The sequence below is a fragment of the Loxodonta africana genome, chromosome 17 (genome assembly GCF_030014295.1).
Source record: "Loxodonta africana isolate mLoxAfr1 chromosome 17, mLoxAfr1.hap2, whole genome shotgun sequence".
NCBI lineage: Eukaryota > Metazoa > Chordata > Mammalia > Proboscidea > Elephantidae > Loxodonta > Loxodonta africana.
In genome coordinates, this window is record NC_087358.1 from 29,795,299 (window position 1) to 29,817,082 (window position 21,784).

Below are 21,784 nucleotides of genomic sequence, written 5' to 3' on the forward strand. Positions count from 1 at the left end.
GAGCTCTACAGCCTACGTACAGGATTTACAGACCTTGCTTTGAAAAAGCAAAAAGCATATGCCAAGTGTGAGGTGGGGCAGAAGCTCTTAGGAAATGGGATTGCATTCTTCAGATGAGACTTCTCTAGTAATTATTAACCTACCAAATTTCTTGTCCCATATAATTCCAAAAGAGATTTGAGGCTCCTTGAAGCAGGACAGTGTGACAGCATTAGAAAGAAGTAAACACTGGCAGAAATTGCCTAGATTAACCCTCAGAAATCTGAAAATGAAGGTAAACTTTATTTCCTGAGGGCAGAAAAAGACAATTTTTGCTATGTTGCTGGTGAGTGTACTTCTGAAGCAGTTATCTGTAATGGTAGCCCGTTCCCATCGTGCATCTGTTCTTCTACATCTGCTTTCTCCTTACAGACTTTGACTTTTTTTTTTTGCAGTCCCTATTTTATCCTTTCTTACTCTTCATATCTATGACACCCACATGCACTTCTGAATTGAGCCACTTCAGTATTTTCAATTTTTCAGTAATGAAGAAATATATCATTCTATGTAAAACTGAAGCTTACCCCCAAACCCTCAGAAATTTTTTTTTTTTAAACTATTTTTAGGGCAATTTTCTAAGTTTTGTTAGCCATTTACTTCTTTCTCACAAAGTGGACCACGCATAGTCCTAGGTACTTTGGGACATTCAGAAACGCCTAAGGAAACATTATTATCTAGAAGAATTTCAAATGTACCCAGCTACTTATAGGGCTGTGCAAAATTAAACAAAATTAAATTCCTTGGAATTTAATACTTCAGACCGGTGATACTAGTATGGAAAAACATACAGAAGGCATTGTACAGTAATACTAAATAAATACATAAGTTCATTTATATGTTATTTATATAATGGGCCAAAAAAAAGGGGTAATTTCAGAAGTCAGGTAGAAAACAGGACAGCTCATCAGAGAAACAGTCATTTTGCTCAGTGAATATTTGAGCGTGTGCTATGTGCCCAGCATGTCTGGTAATGAGTGTGTGTGCCTGGAACCACATCAGGAAAAAATGACTGGGTGCTACGGGGGGGTCTAAATATTTTCAAATTCAGCCAGCATTTATTGAGCCATTATCCTGTGTCAGACAGTGAGTGTTTTGTAAGTCTTTGCTAAAAATTCACTCATGTAACAGCCTTGCCTTTCAACAGCTCTGGCTTGCTCTAGCATCACTGTGTGTCCTCGATCAGGACCACGTAGATCGTCTCTCTTCAGGGAGATGGATGGGAAAGGATGGACAACAAAAACAAATGGTAAGATCAGAATTTTTTTATAAGAGTTTATCTTGTTTTGCTTTTTAATAGGATACTTTAAATTAACTTAAAAAAAACTACAAGTCAAAATACACAGTTGGAACTCTTGAAAAATCGTGTTCATCTCATAAGTCTCTTTCACTTAGCGTCCCCTCTTCATAGTATATTGGGAACTTTAAAACCCACTGCCGTTGAGTCCACTCCAACTCCTAGCGACCCTACAGGACAGAGTAGAACTGCCCTATAGAGTTTGCAAGGAGCACCTGGCAGATTTGAACTGCTGACCTCTTGGTTAGCAGCCGTAGCACTTAACCACTACACCACCAGGGTTTCTGTGGGAACTTTAGGGACTTTTATTTAATTTTTTAAAAAAGCTTTCCCCTTCTTCTTTTAGTCATGTTTGTATCATATCAAAATTTGATTTTAGCAAGATTCTGATGCTATAGCTAGATTTTGTACTAAAAATTAATCTTATGGTAGGAAGGAAATAAAACAGTAGTGGAGGCAATATGACACACCATTTATTCATAAATATGGTTGATGAGTATCCTTAGGTTTACTGGAAGAGAAGACCTTATGTAGGCCCTTGTAGCATTTTCTTATTAGTGTTCAAGTGTCAAAATGAATCGTTCATTTAGCATAGAGTGCATTAACTTTACATATTTGAATATAATGGGGAGAAAAGTTCTTAAGTCTCTAAGAAAAGTATACATGTTTATCATAATAACCATTGAACCCGCATAGCACATTAATTATTGAATTTGGAAATTGAGGAATTTTATAGTTAAGTGTACCTGCCTTAATTAATTCTGGTTAACACTCAGATTCTAAATTCTTAACAGACTTCAGAAGAACTGACTTTCATAGATTACATTCAATTTTTTTTTTATTAACTTTTATTAAGCTTCAAGTGAACGTTTACAAATCCAATCAGTCTGTCACATATAAGTTTACATACATCTTACTCCGTACTCCCACCTGCTCTTCCCCTATTGAGTCAGCCCTTTCAGTCTCTCCTTTCGTGACAATTGTGCCAGCTTCCCTCTCTCTCTATCCTCCCATCCCCCCTCCAGACAAGAGCTGCCAACACACTCTCAAGTGTCCACCTGAAATAATTAGCTCACTCTTCATCAGCATGTCTCTCCTACCCACTGTCCAGTCCCTTTCATGTCTGATGAGTTGTCTTCCGGAATGGTTCCTGTCCTGTGCCAACAGAAGGTTTGGGGACCATGACCGCCGGGATTCCTCTAGTCTCATTCAGACCATTAAGTTTGGTCTTTTTATGAGAATTTGGGGTCTGCATCCCACTGATCTCCTGCTCCCTCAGGGGTTCTCTGTTGTGCTCCCTGTCAGGGCAGTCATTGGTTGTGGCCGGGCACCATCTAGTTCTTCTGGTCTCAGGATGATGTAGGTCTCTAGTTCATGTGGCCCTTTCTGTCTCTTGGGCTCATAGTTATCATGTGACCTTGGTGTTCTTCATTCTCCTTTGCTCCAGGTGGGTTGAGACCAATTGATGCATCTTAGATGGCCGCTTGTTAGCATTTAAGACCCCAGACGCCACATTTCAAAGGGGGATGCAGAATGATTACATTCAATTTTTACGAGTATCTGAGACTTTTAATCTAATGGAACATTTGTATTTGTCTTATTTTAGCCTATGTGTGACAACCATGACGATGGCGAAACTGCAGCAATCATTTTGTGCAACGTTTGTGGGAATTTATGTACTGACTGCGACAGATTCCTTCACCTTCATCGTCGAACCAAAACTCATCAAAGACAGGTGAAGATTTGTATCTTGATACTCAGAACAGTATCTGAAGCAGAAAATATACTCAATAAATTTTAGAGTAAATGTGGGAAGGAAGCTTAGTGGAGTGGGGAGAAAAATGGACTAAGTCTCTTGTGACACTTAAAGGGGAGGAGATTGTGAAGGATCTGGAACTTCTTGGAGTGCTTAGTAAATGAAATCCATTATTGTTACTAAATAATTAAATGTTATATTTCCTCTTTCAGAGTGGTAAATATATTTTTTCCCTTTTCTTTAATGAAATAATAGGTCTTCAAAGAAGAAGAAGAAGCTATAAAGGTTGACCTTCATGAAGGTTGTGGTAGAACCAAATTGTTCTGGTTGATGGCACTAGCGGATTCTAAAACAATGAAGGCAATGGTGGAATTCCGAGAACACACAGGTAAAAGAGGATTGAAGGTTGAGCCATGTCTACTGATTATGATTGAACTAGATGTTAGTTCATTTAATAGGAATAATTTTGAGAGATATTCTCATGTCTAATTGTGACACTGTTGATCACTCTCTATATTATTTACTTGACACAGACTGGTGTCTGTGGTAGAAAGAACATTAGACTGAAAGTCGGGAAACCTGGCTTGCCACTCACTAGCTGTGTGAACTTGGGCAACTCTGTTTAACCTTTCTGTAACTCAGTGTTCCCATTTGTGAAGTGGGATGGTTGTCCAGAGACACACATGACTGATAACCATCACAAGTACCAGATAGATTCCCATAAGCGAACATGGCTCACTAAAGGGTGCTCCACAGATAAGGTACACTTTTTTTGATATTTCTTTCTAGTTCTGTTAGCTGTAGCCCCAGTGAGAATTGATGATCACTGAGATCTAGTGTAGCTGTAAGACTATATGATTTTATGGTAGTCTAAGCAGCTTTCCTAGCACTAGTACTTCCCAAGGTTTTCTAAATGGTACTCTTCCCATCGATAGTAATAAATAAAATAATCAACAAAGATGAATAGGTATTAGTTTAAACAAAAAGTAACTTAGGTACATTTAATGTACTTTTACTTCAAAAACATATGGTTTTTTCTTTTTTTTTTTTTTTCCCCAAAGTAAGTCTGGTATATTGCCAGCTTAAAGTTACACTGAATCTTATAAATTCTTAATTTTCAGCACATCTGCAGTCTGCCATTGGTGTGACTGACACAAACTTCTGATGTTGGAGTTAGGTATAAACCTGAATGTATTTAATTCTAACTGTATGAGTGGCTTTTCGTGCTCCAAGAGCATGGGCCTGTTTTTCCTCACAGCTGATTTCTTTTTTTTCCTCCTGTAATCTGTCAGTGTAGTATACTGCATTAATTAAAGGTTCTAATGTTGATCCAGCTTTGTATTCTTGATATAAACTATTCTTTTTCAAAAAATATTTTTTGTAAATACTGCTAAATTCCATGCATTAATATTATATTTAGAAATTTTGCATGTGTATTTAAAAATGAGCTTGGTGTGTGATTTTTTAAATCTTCCTATCCTTTTTCTTACTGTTCTGTCCTTATTTTGTGGAATTTGCGCCTTCTTTAAATCTCTCAAACGTATTTAAATTCCTTTTCAGATTCTTATCTCTAGAAGTTGGGTGGGAATTTTTCTGTTTTTTAAGTTTCATACTCAGATGGTACATTTCCCCTATGCCTTTTAATTTTTTGAAGATTTTCCTTCTTTATTTAACTTTTTGCTGTTATATTTTATCTGGTATTGTGCATTTGGAGTTGGGGACTTGCCACATCAGCTGAGTCAGCCATCTTGACTAGAAATGTAGCCTTGTTTCTTTTTACTGAAAAATCATAAATAAATCAGTCAAGAATTTATCTGGCTTGAGATAGTTCTTTCATTTCTTAGACCTCTTTTTTATGACTGTTTACTTCGTAATTACTATATCTTACACCCTCAGCTTTAAAACATTAGGCTAATTTATCAGTGATGGCAACTAATACAAACCAGGTTGCTTGGTTGTTGTGGGGTTTTTATACATATTAAGATATACAGAAAACATATCCATTAAGAGGATTTTTCTTTGTCTCCTTGAAACTAGGCAAACCAACCACAAGTAGCTCAGAAGCATGCCGTTTCTGTGGTTCCCGGAGTGGAACAGAGTTATCTGCTGTTGGCAGCGTTTGTTCTGACGCAGATTGCCAGGTGAGTGTATGGTTAAACAGGCCATTCCGGTGAAGGATAGCACGCATTCTATCAGGAGACCTTAACTTCACATAAATAAGTGTTACAATGCAACATCACCCGTGTTTTCTAAATTAATATATTATCCATGTTAAGAGTTAAATGCCTTATCAAAGCTGGAGAATGGATCAAATAAACCAAACTCTTTTTTTGTGTGTTCCTCAACCGCCACAGTCATATGTATTAATGTGTACTCGACTAGAAACAGTTAAGAATCTATACATTTTCTTTACCACTTAAATGTTTTAAGGAAGTTTCCAATACCTAAGAGTTCTTTTTCTTTATTCTGAACACATGTACACGTATTCCGTGCTATCCAAATATTTTTGGTTCCTCAATTCAAGTAACAAGAATTTGGGTAGTGAGCTCATATAGTGAGAGATAACTGTATTTTTCAATTCCTATTTGGGAGGAGAGCGTTTGGGAGATTGTACGTCAGAATTTTTTTTTATTCATGGCTATGCGTGATAACAAGTAGATTAAAATTGTAATTCATTTCTGTCGGCATTTCCTTTATGTAAAGTCAAATTTTTAAAAAACCACATTAAAAGAAAAATAGACCCTGTAAATAATTCTAATTTATATTCAAGCAAAGAATAAAAATAACACTACTTTGTTGTTACTTAACCTTGCTGTGCGTTTCTTGTAGGAATAATGACTTGGAAAATTAATTTACTAGATATGTAATTTCTAAGATGTGTGCCTTTTTTGATGTCAATACTATTTTAATTCATCTTTAATAGGAATATGCTAAGATAGCCTGTAGTAAGACGCACCCTTGTGGGCATCCATGTGGAGGGGTTAAGAACGAAGAGCATTGTTTGCCATGTCTACACGGCTGCGATAAAAATGCCACAACCCTGAAGCAAGACGCAGATGACATGTGCATGATCTGTTTCACAGAAGCGCTCTCAGCAGCACCCGCCATTCAGGTTGTCCACATTTTAGCTAACAGATTAAACATGTCTAGGTTTGAAACTGGGGAAATATTAATATATTTGTCAAATAAACAGATGATAAAAATCTTTTTATATCATGGGGTAAAAATGTTCCATTAATATATACATCTGCCAGTTTATTGAAGAGCAAATTCAAGCCTCTTTATGTTCTAGTCACCGTTTTGTGTGTTCAGCTTTGTGATTTCTGTGAGCCTATATAATCAATAAAAAGAAAATCAAATTCATTGCCATCAGGTCAATTCCGACTCATAGGACCCTATAGGACAGAGTAGAACTGCCCCAGTAGGGTTTCCAAGGAGCTGCTAGTGGATTCGAACTGCTGACCTTTTCGTTAGCAGCCAAGCTCTTAACCACTGCACCACCAGGGCTCCATATAATCAGTAGAATGTAAAAATGTTCATAAGTGAAAGAAAAATAATTAGATCATCTAGTCATTTTAATTTCCAGAATTCAAGATGGTACTTTTATATCATATATATATGATCTGGGAAACCCTGGTGGCGTAGTGGTTAAGTGCTATGGCTGCCAACCAAAGGGTCAGCAGTTCGAATCTGCCAGGCGCTCCTTGGACACTCAACAGGGCAGTTCTACTGTGTCCTGTAGGGTTGCTATGAGTCGGAATCAACTCGACGGCACTGAGTTTGGTATATTATCTATACCTAATTAGGTATAGATACCTCTATGCACACTGTATACACATATATTTTTATATTCGTAGTATTATAGAAGTTACAGTCTGCTAAATAAGTCCTTTTTTTTTCTTTACCAGTGTTTTATATGTATTTTCGCTCTTGTGATTCCAAGATAATATATGTTCTCCAAAAAAAAAGAAAAGGCTTATTTAAATCAGTAGTTTTATCTTCTTTCTAGGAGATACAAAATTGAATAATTTTACATTTCTCCATAGCCTGCCTTATTTTCTATAAGTGGCAACAGTATATTAATGGTAAATATCAGAAAAGCTGAAGGCCTAGTTGTTAATGATCCGTGAATAATAAAAAAAGCACTAAAATTTCATCGTACTAAATTTCTTGCTTTTTTCTCTTACTTTCTTTAAGTAGCATCTTGCTTTGGATAATCTCCATTTACTCAAGTGTTCTCTTTATTGTATATGCTCACATCCTTCTCTTTTCTTTATTTAAGCTGGACTGCAGTCACATATTTCACTTACAGTGCTGTAGACGAGTTTTGGAAAACAGATGGCTTGGTCCAAGGATAACATTCGGATTTATATCTTGTCCCATTTGCAAGGTATAGAAAGAATCAAATTATCTGCTTTCTATTTATTTTCATCTGTATTGTCATCTTTCAAATTAAATGCATGTCAGCATCTTTTGGTATTCTTCCCAGTTTACTTTTTACCACCAGCCCCCACCAGTTTCTGCCCTTCTCATCTAGGTGGTGGTGGTGGTTGTAAGTTGCTGTCAAGTCTTTACTCACTCATGGTGACCCCATACGTGCAGAGGAGAACCACTCCATAGGGTGTTCAGGGCTGTGACATTACTGAAGCAGGTTGCCAGGCCTGTTTCCCCAGACACTTCTGGATAGGTTTGAACCCCCAACTTTTCAGATAGTAGAGGTACTTAGCCATTTGTGCCACCCAGGGACTCCCATGTAGGTGGTGCCTGAGTATATTATAAGATCTATCTCTTACGTGCATTTCAAGGCAATAATTGTTAATTAAAAACTGTTGTTGTGTGCCATCAAGTCAATTCTGCCTCTTAGAGACCCAATATGACAGGGTAGACCTGCCCCACAGAATTTCCTAGGCTGTAATCTTTACAGGAGCAGATCTCCAGGTCTTTTTTCCTGTGGAGCAACTGGTGGATTTGAACTGCCAACCTTTTGGTTAGCAGCCAAGCGCTTAATTATTGCACCACCGGGGCTCTTTTTCCAATAAAAACTGATTAAATCGAATTAAGCGTACTGCATCAGAAAGTGTAGATAGACATCATTACGCATTACAGGTCATGTGTCACTGCTTTCAGACACCCTGAGAGTGCAGATTACATGACATGACACTGGTTAACTACCAAAAAGAATGATCTCATGGTGCTTGTGGGTATTCATACTTGCATTTAACATGTGAAATCTGAACTTCCAATGCCATTAGAATAGATTCGGTTAAAATAAGGAGAAAATTCTTGATATTTTAACATCTCTCTACAAAGGTGTTTAGCAAAGTAGCAAGTTCTTTTGGCAAGCTAATGAAGGTTACCTAGTGACCTTTGTTTAAGAATGTGACTGGCAGTGCCTTCCTTATTAATTCTTCATTCCTTATTGCTGTATTAAGTTTGCCCTATTTTCTTACCTTTAGATTTGCAGACTGGTGTAAAAAATATATGGAAATACTTAGCACAATCATTGCTTAGGTAGATTGAGGAATAATCAAATAGATTGTAGTATTTTGTTCTTCCTTCTCATATAGTAGCACAAAGAAAGGTCACATTTTGGAATCTGGAAATAGATACTTGAAGGTAGCATAGGAAATACTACCTGCTTATTTCAGTCACCTGACATTCTACCCTACATCCAAAGAAACAAATCACACACAGTCCCAGCGTACGTCTTAATTGTGGCAGCAAAGTAACTTTCATCCCTGGAACTGCTAAGGCAGCAGGATATATTTTTCAGACACAGGAAATATGAAACTAATAAAAATGGAATTTTCATGTTCTCTGCACCATTTGCCCCATTTTCCCTGCTCTTGGGAAAATATGGGCTTTTGAGAACTTTACAGGATTGTTTTTAAATGGCATTTCATTTAGAAATTGTTTACTATCTGCTGATCTCCTAGCACAGTTCTACACACTAAGTATTTTTTGAATTAATAAATAATGATTCTTTTAAATAATGTTCATTTTTTATTTCAGAACAAAATAAATCATATAGTATTAAAAGACCTGCTTGATCCAATCAAAGAACTCTATGAGGATGTCAGAAGAAAGGCCTTGATGAGATTGGAATATGAAGGTCTGCATAAGAGTGAAGCCATCACAACTCCTGGTGTGAGGTTTTATAATGACCCAGCTGGCTACGCCATGAATAGATATGCATACTATGTCTGCTACAAATGCAGAAAGGTATGCTATAAATTATCTAAGAAGTATTAAAAACTAGAGATTAACTATGTGGTTAAGAAATTAAATTGAATGCTGATATCTGATATCTAACTATTCTTTCACCTAAGCGTGAACTTACAAATGAGATAGCTTGAATGTTTCATGTTGAACTTATTTACTTAATTTGTATTTGAGAGGCTTTTTTGCTGTTGTTGTTCTATATAAACTTTTACCAAAACATATAATGTTTTTGTACTATGTTATAGAAGCTATTTCCCACTAGTAATAACCTCCTGGTTACCAAATCCCCTTGGTTTCTTGAATAAACATCTCTTACTTGACTCTATTGATAATTCCCTCATTACAGGTCTTACTTCCTTGGCTTCCAGGACAACGCTCTTTTGATGTCCTCCTCCTTCTCTGGTTATCTGTCTTTAACTCCTTCAAGTTCCTTTCATTCAACTACCCCTTACATACTTGTTTTCCCAGCATTCTATTCTTATCTAACAATACCTCCTTACCTTCTGTGACCTCCAGTAAATCCACAGTTTCACCTCCCATCTCTACCGTTATGACCTTCCCAAATTATAAGGTTTTAGATACATAAATCCAGCTGCCTGCCAGACATTTGGATTTCTCACAGATACTTCTTAAGTCCACATGTCCATTGTTATACACATCAACCTTGACTGTCCCAATCTGTCATCTTTATTAACAAAGTCCTATCAACACCGTCTCCATATCTCTCTCGAGTCCTTTTTTTCCAGCAACCCTAAGCATTTTTCACTTTGATAATTATAGTAGCCTTCTTATATACTCCCTCCATCCCGTCCCTTACACTTACACTGTTACCAGTAGACCAATGTTCCTAGACCTTAGTCTAATTGTGTCATTTTTCTGCTTATAATCCTGTAGCCCTGCCTACCTTTCCAGTCTCATCTCCCAATATGCTACCATTGGCACTCATGCTGCAAATACTGAACTACTTGTAATTCCCCAAACTTAGCTACGTTTGCTCACTCGCTGGCACCTCTATGCCATTGCATATGCTGTTTCTCTGCATGAGATGGTCTTCTCGACTTCCTGCATTTTACTCTCAACTGCCCGCCACTCATACACCCACGCTCACCTGCATAGCCAAATCTGTCTAATCACGCCTCAGGTTTCACCTCCTCTGTAATGTGCCCCTCCCACACCACACCCCCCAGCTGATTTTGATATCTTGCATCCATCCATCATAACACTCATTATTCCATATCACGATTACTGGTTGACTTGCCTGTCTGCCCCACTTGAAAAAGTTCCATGAGGACAAGGACTATATTTTATTTCTCTGTCTCCAGCACTTGGCATTTAGTGGGCACTAAGTTAATTTGTATTGAATTAGACAATGAATAAATGAGTGAAAGAATGAATAAATGAAAGATGCATCGTCTGTCCTTGTAACAAAAAGAAAATACAGATGGTGAATGAAAGGCTAAATAGATAAATGATGACCAGGAACACAGACAAATATACATACACCTAAGGAAAGACCAGTAGAGTGCATTTGTTAAACATGTACTGTTACAAATAATAAAATATTTCTCTGTGTTTAATGCACTAAACATCATAAATGAATATTGTGCTACCACAGGAGTGATAGTCAAATGTCTAAGAAGCCAAGCAGGGATATAGAAAAGTGAAACAGCTGGAATGAGTAATAGACCCCAGGACAAATGAAACACTTCCAGGACCAGATTTACCTGGTGGACAACCATTTGTAACTTCTGTATCAATGCAGCCTATCTTCTAACCTGTTTTTCTAGAACAGTGTAAATAGATTTATATTGACTCATCTTCTTTATTCCCTCTTATGACTGTCTTTCATTTTAAGATGGCTAGCCACCAGTTGTGGATAGAGCTTTTTGGGTACATACAGATTGCTCCCGTTTATTTTGTGCCCAGAGCAAATCATCTATCAGAATATTTTCATTTATTTGTATCTGTAATGAGTACTGTTGAGTTGCTGCATATAGTGTAGCTTTGTAAGTTTAAGCAGTGTTCTGAATAGGATTGCCAAATTTGCCTTTTCTGTTTAAAATGTTTGCATGATTAGTAGATGCTTAAAACTTGTTTGATGTTTTTTTTCTTCACCATTAGCCTCAGGACTATACAGCTGTACTAATAATTTACTTTTAGGCATGTTTTTTGTTCTACATACTATAATTTTGGGATTTCTAAGCTTATTCTTTAAAAGCAGTAGAAGGGGCTATGCTGTTTAATATTTCAAAATGAGAAAAATTAGTCAGACTTTGTCCTTGAAAAGCATAGTTTCTCTTACTACTTAACATCCTGTTCTTGATATTTGAAATGTTTTACATTCTTTTGTTATTTTGCTTTTTCAGTATGGTGTTTTAGCTTCCTACTGTAGGCATGAATCCATTCCAGAAGTGAAATAGCTTTAATTCTCACCCTGGTCTCCCCTACAGGCAGCGATGTGGACAGTACTTGGTCGTGCAGCTGTCTAACGGACAATAGTATTTGCTGTGATCACTCGATCTTGCTTCACTAGCACTATACTGTATCTCCAGTGGCAGAGTTTTCTTTGTTTCTACTATAATCTAAATGCATTTTCTCCATAGGCATATTTTGGTGGCGAAGCTCGCTGTGATGCTGAGGCTGGACAAGGGGACGATTATGATCCCAGAGAGCTCATTTGTGGTGCGTGTTCTGATGTGTCCAGGGCTCAGGTGAGCAGAACATTTTATTACAAAGGATGGTTTAGAAATGTTTAACCTTTTTTTTTAAATAATTATATAACAAGTATGATAGAAATAATAAACCACGTCTTTTCCCCGGTGTTTTCTTATATTTGTACAGCATTATATAATTTTTCAAACTGTTTTCTATGTTTCATTTCTTCTAGATATTATTTCCACATTTGTGCATTTTATAATTGTTTTTTCCATAAACTGAAGCACCACATTTCAATAAGTAATAAATTTCTTTCTTTCATTTTCTTAAACCTGCAGTCAAACTTAAATGTTTTCTCCCATGAAATATTCACATTACATCCATGAAATTGGGAGATAGGTGAGATCCTATTAATATTTCAAATAGGTCAGGAAACATTCACAGAGAAATTAAGTGGCGTGGAGCTACGTATGCTCTCAAAATATGAATTGCTAAGCTATGTATATGACTATCTTAGTGTAACTGGCATAGTCTCACTGTAATCCTCTGCCTATCTGTTTCCTTTTGCTATAGATGTGTCCCAAGCATGGCACAGACTTTTTGGAATATAAATGTCGCTACTGCTGCTCAGTGGCTGTCTTTTTCTGTTTCGGAACCACACATTTTTGCAACGCTTGTCATGATGATTTTCAGAGAATGACTAGCATTCCTAAGGAAGAGCTACCACACTGTCCTGCAGGTATGCTTTCAGTATGATTTAATTACGATGATGATGTATGGTTTCTCATTTTATTAAAGATTATATTAGATCTCGTTGTTTTAAGTGACAGAAAGCCGACTCAAACTAGCCTAAAGAATCGAAGGGAATTCGTTGACCTGTGTACACTTACGACTTTTCTAAGCCGAAAAATTAGATCATCGTGAGTGAAGGGTTAGGAGCTATATTGGAGCAGGTCTTTGGGGAATGAGAACAAAGCCAACTGAAGATTAGTAACAGGATTACTCTTCAGCACTAACGGGCCATGTGAAATTTAAAATCCTAAGTTAATAATAGAACCATTTAGAAGGATTTTGTGATTTTTTTTTTTTTTTTTTCCTCTTAAAGAAGCCTGGAACTGTGTGGTGAAGTGGACAAGCAATTTGCTCTAGAATGGCCAGAAATTGGCAGCGTGGTGAGCATCAGAGAGCCACGTGAATTAAAGATGCCCTGAGAGCACAGGGAAATGACACTCTGGAGGTCAGACTGAGGAAAAAAGAATAGGAAACTAGAGACTAAAAAAATTGGAAGCAGTCAGGAACTGACGGTCACGATGAGGTGGGAACGAAGCTTAACGGGAGCAGGGGAAGTGGAAGGACAAGTAAACGTGACCATAGAGGAGAATGTATCTGAGATACACATGAGATGTATCTTCAGTTAGTGAAAATACATGCAAGAGTACATACAACCCAAAATATAGTGTTGTTAAAGCTGTGAAGCATACACTCGTCTACTGCTTGTGAGAGTGTAGGTGGTGTATGACCTTACGGAAGGCAGTTTGACAGTGCCTATCAAAATTACAAATACGTTTACCCTTCAACAGTCTGATTTCTGGGGATATACTTACACATGTGAGGAGAATGTTAACAAAGAACAAATATAAAAAATTACTCATTGCAGCATTGCTTATAATAATAAAAGATTGTAAACAACACAAGTATCCAGTAGGAAAATGGTTAAATACTGAATACTAGGTACCATTAAAAGAAGAAGAGTGAGGAAGTTTCTATGTACTGATAGGGAACAATCTCTAGGAAATCGTGTTAAATGAAAACGGCAAATTACAGGACAGTGTGTATAGTGTGCTGCCTTTTGTAAACAACTCAGAAAAATTAGAATATATACTCATGTTTATATTTGCACGAAGAAATACTGTAAAGATAAGAAACAAATAAAATTGATTAACTATTGGGGAAAAGGATGGGGGTAGAGATGGGGAGAGGGTGACTTCTTACTAGATGTCATTTTTTTTTATCATTTTGACTTTTTTCGTCATGTGAAATATCTTTTCAAAAATAAAGATAAGACACATGGGGTTTTGTTTTTTTGTTTTAAGTATGGTACTTTTTGCCATTTGCACATGCCAAATAAAAATGGTTACATGCACCCATCAAAAAAAAAAACCTCTTTTAAGTATAAATGACAGGCTTTGATAGAAACAAGATGAGAATGATGTGAGGCTCAGGTGTTTAGGGTAACGGCCAGAAGAGAGATGTAAGTTGTGCTTGGGCGGAGGGGCTGTGAGCTGGAGATTGGTAAATGAAGGCTGTGAGAAGAGGCCAGTGCGCTCGGTGATTCGAGCCTCAAGGAAAGAGGGATTATTGAATGAAAGGTGTAGCTGAGTAGTCTGGAAATAAATGGGACCAGGAGAATGTCAGTCGTGCTTCCTGGCCCAAGGACCTAGAGAGTTTAAGAAATGACCAACCACTAGCTGAGCAAGTTTAGAGGCAGTGTCACTAGGGAAAATCCAAATTTTACTTACTGAAAAAAAAAGTTTTTTCTTACTGTGTTTAAAAAAAAAAAAAAATAGGGAAGTTAGCAATCAATCAAACGTTCCAGAAAGCACAACATTGAGGGTGGGGCTGGGAAAGTGAGTCTGGGTCAGGCGAAGGCTAGGTTTCCCCCTCCCACATGCACATGGTCACACCTGTCAGCCAACAGAAAAAGTTTGTACTTAAAAAAACAATTGTGAATACTGCAGAAGCCAGTACATCTGGTACAATGCAAGGTCATGGAAGCTCCATAGACACATCCAAGCTCCCTGAAGAAATATGGGACTGTGGGAACCATGGTCTCAGGGAACATCTAACTTAATTGGCATCACATAGTTTTTAAAGAAAATGTTCTACATCCTACTTTGGTGAGTAGCATCTGGGGTCTTAAAAAGCCTGTGAGCAGCCATCTAAGATACTCCACTGGTCTCACCCCTTCAGGAGCAAGAGAGAATAAAGAAAACTAAAGACACAAGGGAAAGATTATTCCAAAGGACTAATGGACCACAACTACCACGGCCTCCATCAGACTGAGTCCAGTACAATTCGATGGTGCCCAACTACCACCACTGACTGCTCTGACAGGGATCACAATAGCGGGTCCCAGACAGAGCTGGAGAAAAATGTAGAACAAAATTCTAAATCACAAAAAAAGACCAGACTCACTGGCCTGAGAGAGACTGGAGAAACCTGAGACTGTGGCCCCCGAACACCCTTGTAGCTCAGTAATGAAGTCACTCCTGAGGTTCAGCCTTCATCCAAAGATTAGACAGGCATGTAAAACAAAACAAGACTAAAGGAGCACACTGGCCCAGACTCAAGGACTAGAAGGCAGGAGTGAGGCAAGGACTAGGTGGCAGGAAAACTGGTAATAGGGAACCCAAGGTTGAGAAGAAAGAGTGTCGACATGTGTTGGGGTTGTTAACCAATGTCATGAAACAATATGTGTACTAACTGTTTAATGAGAAGCTAGTTTGTTCTGTAAACCTTCACCTAAAGTACAATAAAAAAAAAAAATTGTAAATCACAGAAATGGGGCAGGAAGAGAGAAAGTTGGCAGAAGGAGGGAACTGACATTGATCCTGGGCATTTTCACACATATTTTCTCACTTAATTTTTACAACAACCTGCAGGGTAGATGGCATTATCCCCATGTTCACAAATGCAAAATTAAGGCCCCGAAAGGTTAAATAACTGGCCTCAGATCATATACCTAGGTTGAGGTACTGTCCCCCAGCCTCACACATTCCTCTGACTCATCCATCCATTTAGAGAACTGGAGCCTAAGTAAAGGAGACCCCACAGTGATACAAGTAGGGAAGATGGCCATGTGGTTTACTTAGAAGGACAGAAGGATCAATTCTCTAACCACTGTGAACCCCATTAGCTCTAAACTTTAATATATGGATGAGGACAGGAGTCCAGATTAAGGAGCTGAAGTAGGTAGTCCTCCACGGTCTGTCCATTTCTTTCTAAAATATTTACTGACTGCCTTCTTGGGCCAGGATACTTAATTTTCACAGCACCCAGGATACTTAATTTTCACAGCACCCTGTGAGTTAGTATTGCTGTGCCTAATTTACAGATGAGAGATTTAGGAATCGGAAAAGCTAAGTTAATTTTGCCTGAAGTTCCTCATCTGCAAAATGAGAATAGTAGTTTCTTCCTCCTGTGACTATTAAATGTACTAGAACAGGGTCTCAGTAGTGAAGGCTTGATTAATGGTGGCGGAATAATTTGGAAAAGTACAGTGGTGGTGGTTATACAACATGATGGATGTAATTGGTGTCCCTGAACTGTGCATGTAAAGACTGTTCAATTGGAAAATGTTCTGTTATATATATTTTTATCACAAGAAAACAAATACCTTAAAAAAATAATAAGCACTCATTTAATATTTGCAAGGTTTTTGTTTTGTTTTAACTTTCATTTTTTACTCTCATGCTAGATTTTGAACTTCTTAAAGATAGCACCCAACATAACATCATTCACCCATTAGGCACTCAGTAAATATTTGTTGAATAGATGACCCTTTATTTTATACTGAAAAAACCACCCAAGGGTCATATGCCTGCTGTTGGTCCGAGCCACCCCTGATGGCGTCATGTACGTGATTGAACTAAATCTGTTGTTGCATGTCCTACCTCCCCGCCCCTCTCCCTGACCCAGTTATGAGGTAGACAGAAGAATATCAGCATGAAGTGTGATTTCAGGTGGTAGATACTGCTCTGCTTTGTAATTTTTAAAAACAGTAATAATTAACTTTCAAACAAACTTTCAGTGTACGGTCATCTTGACCCATCCTGGGGCCGTGTGCCTGCATTCGCTTGAGGTAGCACTCATCAACACTCTTGTGTCTGTTAGCTTAAACCATCAGTTGACTTCCCTTTCTGAGGTTAGTGTCTTCAGTTTGATGCTTACCCTTAGGACTTGGTCTTACTCTTATATGGAAGATGGAACTTACTTTTTATTCCTCTAGACCAGGCCTGAGTTTGTTGTTGTTGTTCAGTTACACTGATAATCACTAACATGTACTGAGTATTTATACTGGGCCAGGCTAAATGTTTTGCAGACCCTCTTTTTTATTCCTCCTGTTTTCTTTCTGTGTCAGAAAAGTTTTCAAATCTGCAAGAGAGAAATGAGATCTCATTACCCATTGATCTGGATAAGTCTGTTCCCATCCAATCTCATGGTATTTTTCTCTCCAACAGAATCACATTTTACCTTTATTATTTTGGACACTATCTGTAGGAAACTAATGCATAGTTCCTATTCTTCCCTCTAATGTTAAATGGGAACTCTGCATTCAAGTATAAGCTCAGCCTGTATTCCTTCACACTAAAGCTCTTTTTTTACAAAGGAGCTAAAAATCCTTTTTAAATATTGTGAAACACATGGCATGAAGCATATTAGCATAAGTTTTTTTTAAAAAAAGAAAATTTCAATTTTTGTGCATTTTATAAGCCTAAATTATTTGATAGTTTATATCTTCCCCAAAGTATTTCTTCCAAATTATTATATTTTGTTATTCATAGTTGAAGCTGATAAATTTTTGCTTTCCTTCTAATTTCCCTTCAGATACTTTTTAAAATGGCACCAATAATGAGTCTTCCCATTTTACTAATGTTTGTGTTTTTCTTTAGATAAGGTAGAAGGGTAACATGGCCTATTTACATTTAAAGTTATTTTCAACTATAGAAAAACATTCTTTATAAGAATCTCCGTATTTCTTATCCAGAAGAATTTTCTGCTAGACAAAATTGAGGAAATTTTATTACCATTTTGTTCATTGCTCTTTGCTTTAAAATACAATGTCTAATTCATTTATTAATAGAAAAAGATCTGTAGATCATAGTGATTATCTCTAGGTAGGATGTTGTGGGTAAAGGACCCTGTCACTTTCTCTGTTATATATGTCTGGTATGTTAATATTTCATGATAAACTTTTTTTACTTTTGCGGCTGAAAGAATTTTTTTATTTTGTATTTAAATTTATAATTAATATTATATTTCATGACCATAGTCATATTGTATAACTTGTCAGTGATGTATATGAGGTTTGTATGTGTGGCGTTTTGTTTGTTTTTAATTGTGTTCTCTTGCTTCCTTGAAAACTTACCTAGGTCCCAAAGGCAAACAGCTTGAAGGAACTGAATGCCCGCTCCATGTTGTTCACCCAGCTACTGGGGAAGAGTTTGCTCTGGGTTGTGGAGTGTGCAGAAATGCTCACACTTTTTAGAACACTCAGATCCCTTTGTCTACAGAGAGAAAAGTTGCCTTCATCCCCCAAGAGGATGTGGTGAAGTTTAAACTCTGCTCAGGATAAGGACGGGACCATTTTTACATCCATGAAAACGAACCATTTACAATGCAAGAAGATGCCAAATACCATGTACATAATTCTTGCTGTGGAAAGTTTCCCCATTATTTTGGTTTATCTTCTTTCTAAACCAAGACATCAAATTTGTGAGGTGTTTGCATGTGGCCATTACCGTCATTGGCTGTGAAACATTGGACATTCATACATAATTGATATAAAATAATTGCCATGTCCACGGACTAAGAATGATGCTTAAAAGCAAAAAAAAGAAAAATAATCATTGTTTATTGTATACTGCCTTTTTGTAACCCTGTACAATTGCATCACGGGTGGGGATTAAAAAAAATGAATATTCTGGTTTATTTCCTAGACTGTTATTTAAAAAAAAAAAAAATTGTGTAAGGCGGCATATAAATGTAATAAGTATCACACTGTATATAAAGATATCAATGTTTGTCCTGTATAAGAATTACTAAATTACAAATGCAATTTCATTTAAACTTCTAGGTTAAGTTTGAGCCTGAAATTTTAATGAAGTGCAATACTGAGTGTGCCTCATTATCTTGCAACTGTAAACATTGGAATGTACATGTCAATAAAACCACTGTACATTTTTATACAGTGATAAAGCCTAACAGTCGTGTAAGGTGGTGTTTCAGAAACAAAATTTAAATACCTTTAAGGTCTAAAAATCCATCCAATATTCTCTGGAAAGAAATTTACTAACACAGCACAATCATAACTTTCAGAACTGTTAGGGAAAATGGGCACAGTAATGAGGTTCAGTTTTGGAATTAAACATCGATAGATAATATATATGTGCGTGTGTGTGCCTGTGTGTCTGTGTGTGTGTATACATAAACAGCGTATGCCAAGGGCAGAGAACAACATTTAGGAAATCAACCGAACTCCATCTTCGTAACCAGCAGCTTTTTGTACTGAAACTAAAGCCAGAAGACTTGAGTTCAAGTTTTCATTCTGCCTGTCTTTTGGCTATGTGATCTTGACTCTTTCCTAATCTCAATTTCTTGGAAATAATAATACCTAGTTTTCACCGGGGAGCCCTGGTGGCACAGTTTTTAAGAGCTCAGCTGCTAACCAAAAGGTCAGCAGTTCAAATCCACCAACCAGCCACTCCTTGGAAATCCTATGGGGGCAGTTCTACCCCTATAGGGTCGCTATGAATCAGAATAGGTTTGGTTTGTTTTTTTGTTTGTTTGTTTTAAAATCTCTATCCAATGACACAGTATCTGTAAAAGTGATTTGTCCCACAACAAAAGATTCAAAAGTGAAGAGCAAAGGAAAGAACATCTATTCAACACTGGATGACAGACACTGGATCAAGCCTTTTATTTAATCCTGCCAACAAACTTGTAGTGTTAAGCATTATTGATCTCATTTTAGCAAAAACTTTAAAAACTTAGAGAAGTTAAATGATATGAACTAGATTCCAACTGTATTTGGCTGAAAAAACCTCAGATATGAATCCTGGTCTTTCTGTCCCTAAAGCACATCATACTGTTGCCCTTACATGACTTACTGGTTCTATGACACAAGCAACGTATGAAATAGTCGCCAGGCACTTACAATATGGACGCGGTGACAAAAGTGAAGAAGACACCATTTGCTTCAAGGGGCGTTCAGTGTAGTTGGGAGGAGCAGCAGCTGCTCAGCTCTTCCTTCGGGGGAGACCCAATCACAAAAAACACTGGACTGATCCCAAATGACCAAGCACCCCAATATTCCTTCTCTCCTTTCAGAGATATCAAACCTGCATAGCAGTCCAGAGGCTCGCCCTTCTCCTGCTCCCTCACCCTTTAACCTGTCATAGCCATTACCCCCAAGAAGTTTCTTACATCTGCTTTCTTGCAGATTTCTTGCATGCTGGCATCTATTTCCCAGAGGACCTGAACTGACACAGGAGAATTGGACATTTTATATAACTACTTAGAGTTACTTCATTTCTCAAATGACTTTAGGTGGCTTAGGAAAAATACTTAGATTGTAAAAGAAAATACTGGAGAAAGTCACAATGAAGAGAAATTATAAGAGAAAATAAAAGCCAAGGTTAGACATCAGTGTCCAGTAAGTAACCATGCAGCCTTATATAGCTGCTAAGGATAAGCCACCAACTTCAAACTAAGCTTCTTAGCCAACAAAGCAAGACAAGGAACGTGTTCAGGTGTAACTTACAATGTCCATTTTCTCGGAAGCATCAAACTCACGTATTTGAGCCTAGTCTTGAAGGATGAGTAAATTTTGACAGACAAAAATGAGAAAGACCATTTGGAGAACTAAGGCACTGATGTGTTACTCAGAAGTGTAAGTAAGCTGTTTCATTAATAAATGTATGAGCACTGGTACCATAAACCCACTTGACCCGTTTCCTCTCATGAGGGTGGGAACTGTACTCCCAGTTGCTTAGAAACGGTGACTTCTTATACACAGAAGGTGCTTGATAATGAAGCACTTGAGTTTGTGAGTAAACGTGCAGCACTGTGCTAGGTGCTGGGATGAGGCACTCTCAGAACACAAATACAGAGACACATAAATACAGTGTGATTAAGAAATATAACCAAGGTTTATAATAAAAAAAGAAAAACAGTTATTGAGAGCTAACGGTGGCCAGGCACTGTGCTAATCCATGGGCGTGGTAGCAGAAAAATGGCCCCCTAAAGAGTCCATGTCCTAATCTTCAGGATTTGTGAATACATTACCTAATTGGCAAAGGGATTTTGCAGATAATCAATGATTAAGTTAGGGCTCTTAATTAAGAACACAAGACGCTCCAGGATTAGCCAGGTATGTCCAATGTAATCACAAGGGTCCTTGTAAGGGAGAGGGGGAAACAGGAGGGCTAGAGTCAGAAAAGGAAATGCGACCACAGAGATACTCAAAGATGTTACTCTGCTGGCTTTGAAGATGGAGGAAGGGACCACAAGCCAAGGAATGCAGGCAGCCTCTAAAAGCTGGAAAAGGCAAGGGAACAAGACTCTCTCCTAGGGCTTCCAGAAGGAACGCAACCCTGCCAACACCTTGATTTTATCCCATATCAGACTTCTGACCTCCAGAACTCTACAGTAATAAATTTGTGTTACTTTAAGCCACTACCCATTACAGTCAACAGTCAAGTTGATTCTGACTCATAGCGACCCTGTAGGACAGAGTAGAACTGCCCCATAGAGTTTCCAAAGAGCGCCTATTGGATTCAAACTACTGACCTTTTGGTTAGCAGCTGTAGCACTTAGCTACTATGCCACCAGGGTTTTCTTAAGCCCCTAGGATCGGGGTAATTTGTTACAATAGCAATAGGAAACCATTACAGCGGGCTTCACATGAGTTGCCTCATTTTCATCTTCCACTACCCTATGAAGTAGTATTCTCCTTTTACAGATGAGGTGACTGAGTCTCACGAAAGTTAAGCAACTAGCCCAAGGTTTTGCAGATCTAGGGCCAAAAGAAAAAGAAT

General features: G+C 37.6%; 1 protein-coding gene across 15 annotated transcripts in view; it reads left to right on the forward strand.

The window, feature by feature from the left end:
* Window positions 1-18,950, forward strand: part of MYCBP2 (MYC binding protein 2) — a 287,598-nt gene extending 268,648 nt beyond the window's left edge. For 14 of the 15 annotated variants that reach the window (XM_064270017.1, XM_064270009.1, XM_064270015.1 and 11 more), the window contains 10 exons: window positions 1,184-1,285; window positions 2,940-3,068; window positions 3,345-3,477; window positions 5,127-5,230; window positions 6,013-6,201; window positions 7,372-7,479; window positions 9,102-9,311; window positions 11,915-12,022; window positions 12,540-12,705; window positions 18,119-18,950. In XM_064270017.1, coding sequence (XP_064126087.1) covers window positions 1,184-1,285; window positions 2,940-3,068; window positions 3,345-3,477; window positions 5,127-5,230; window positions 6,013-6,201; window positions 7,372-7,479; window positions 9,102-9,311; window positions 11,915-12,022; window positions 12,540-12,705; window positions 18,119-18,234 — 1,365 coding nt within the window. In that variant the 3' untranslated portion in view covers window positions 18,235-18,950. Of the gene's footprint in view, window positions 1-1,183; window positions 1,286-2,939; window positions 3,069-3,344; window positions 3,478-5,126; window positions 5,231-6,012; window positions 6,202-7,371; window positions 7,480-9,101; window positions 9,312-11,914; window positions 12,023-12,539; window positions 12,706-13,071; window positions 13,139-18,118 lie in introns of all 15 variants that reach the window. The other variant, XM_064270014.1, reaches the window with a different exon arrangement.
* The last annotated feature ends 2,834 nt before the right edge of the window (window positions 18,951-21,784 follow it).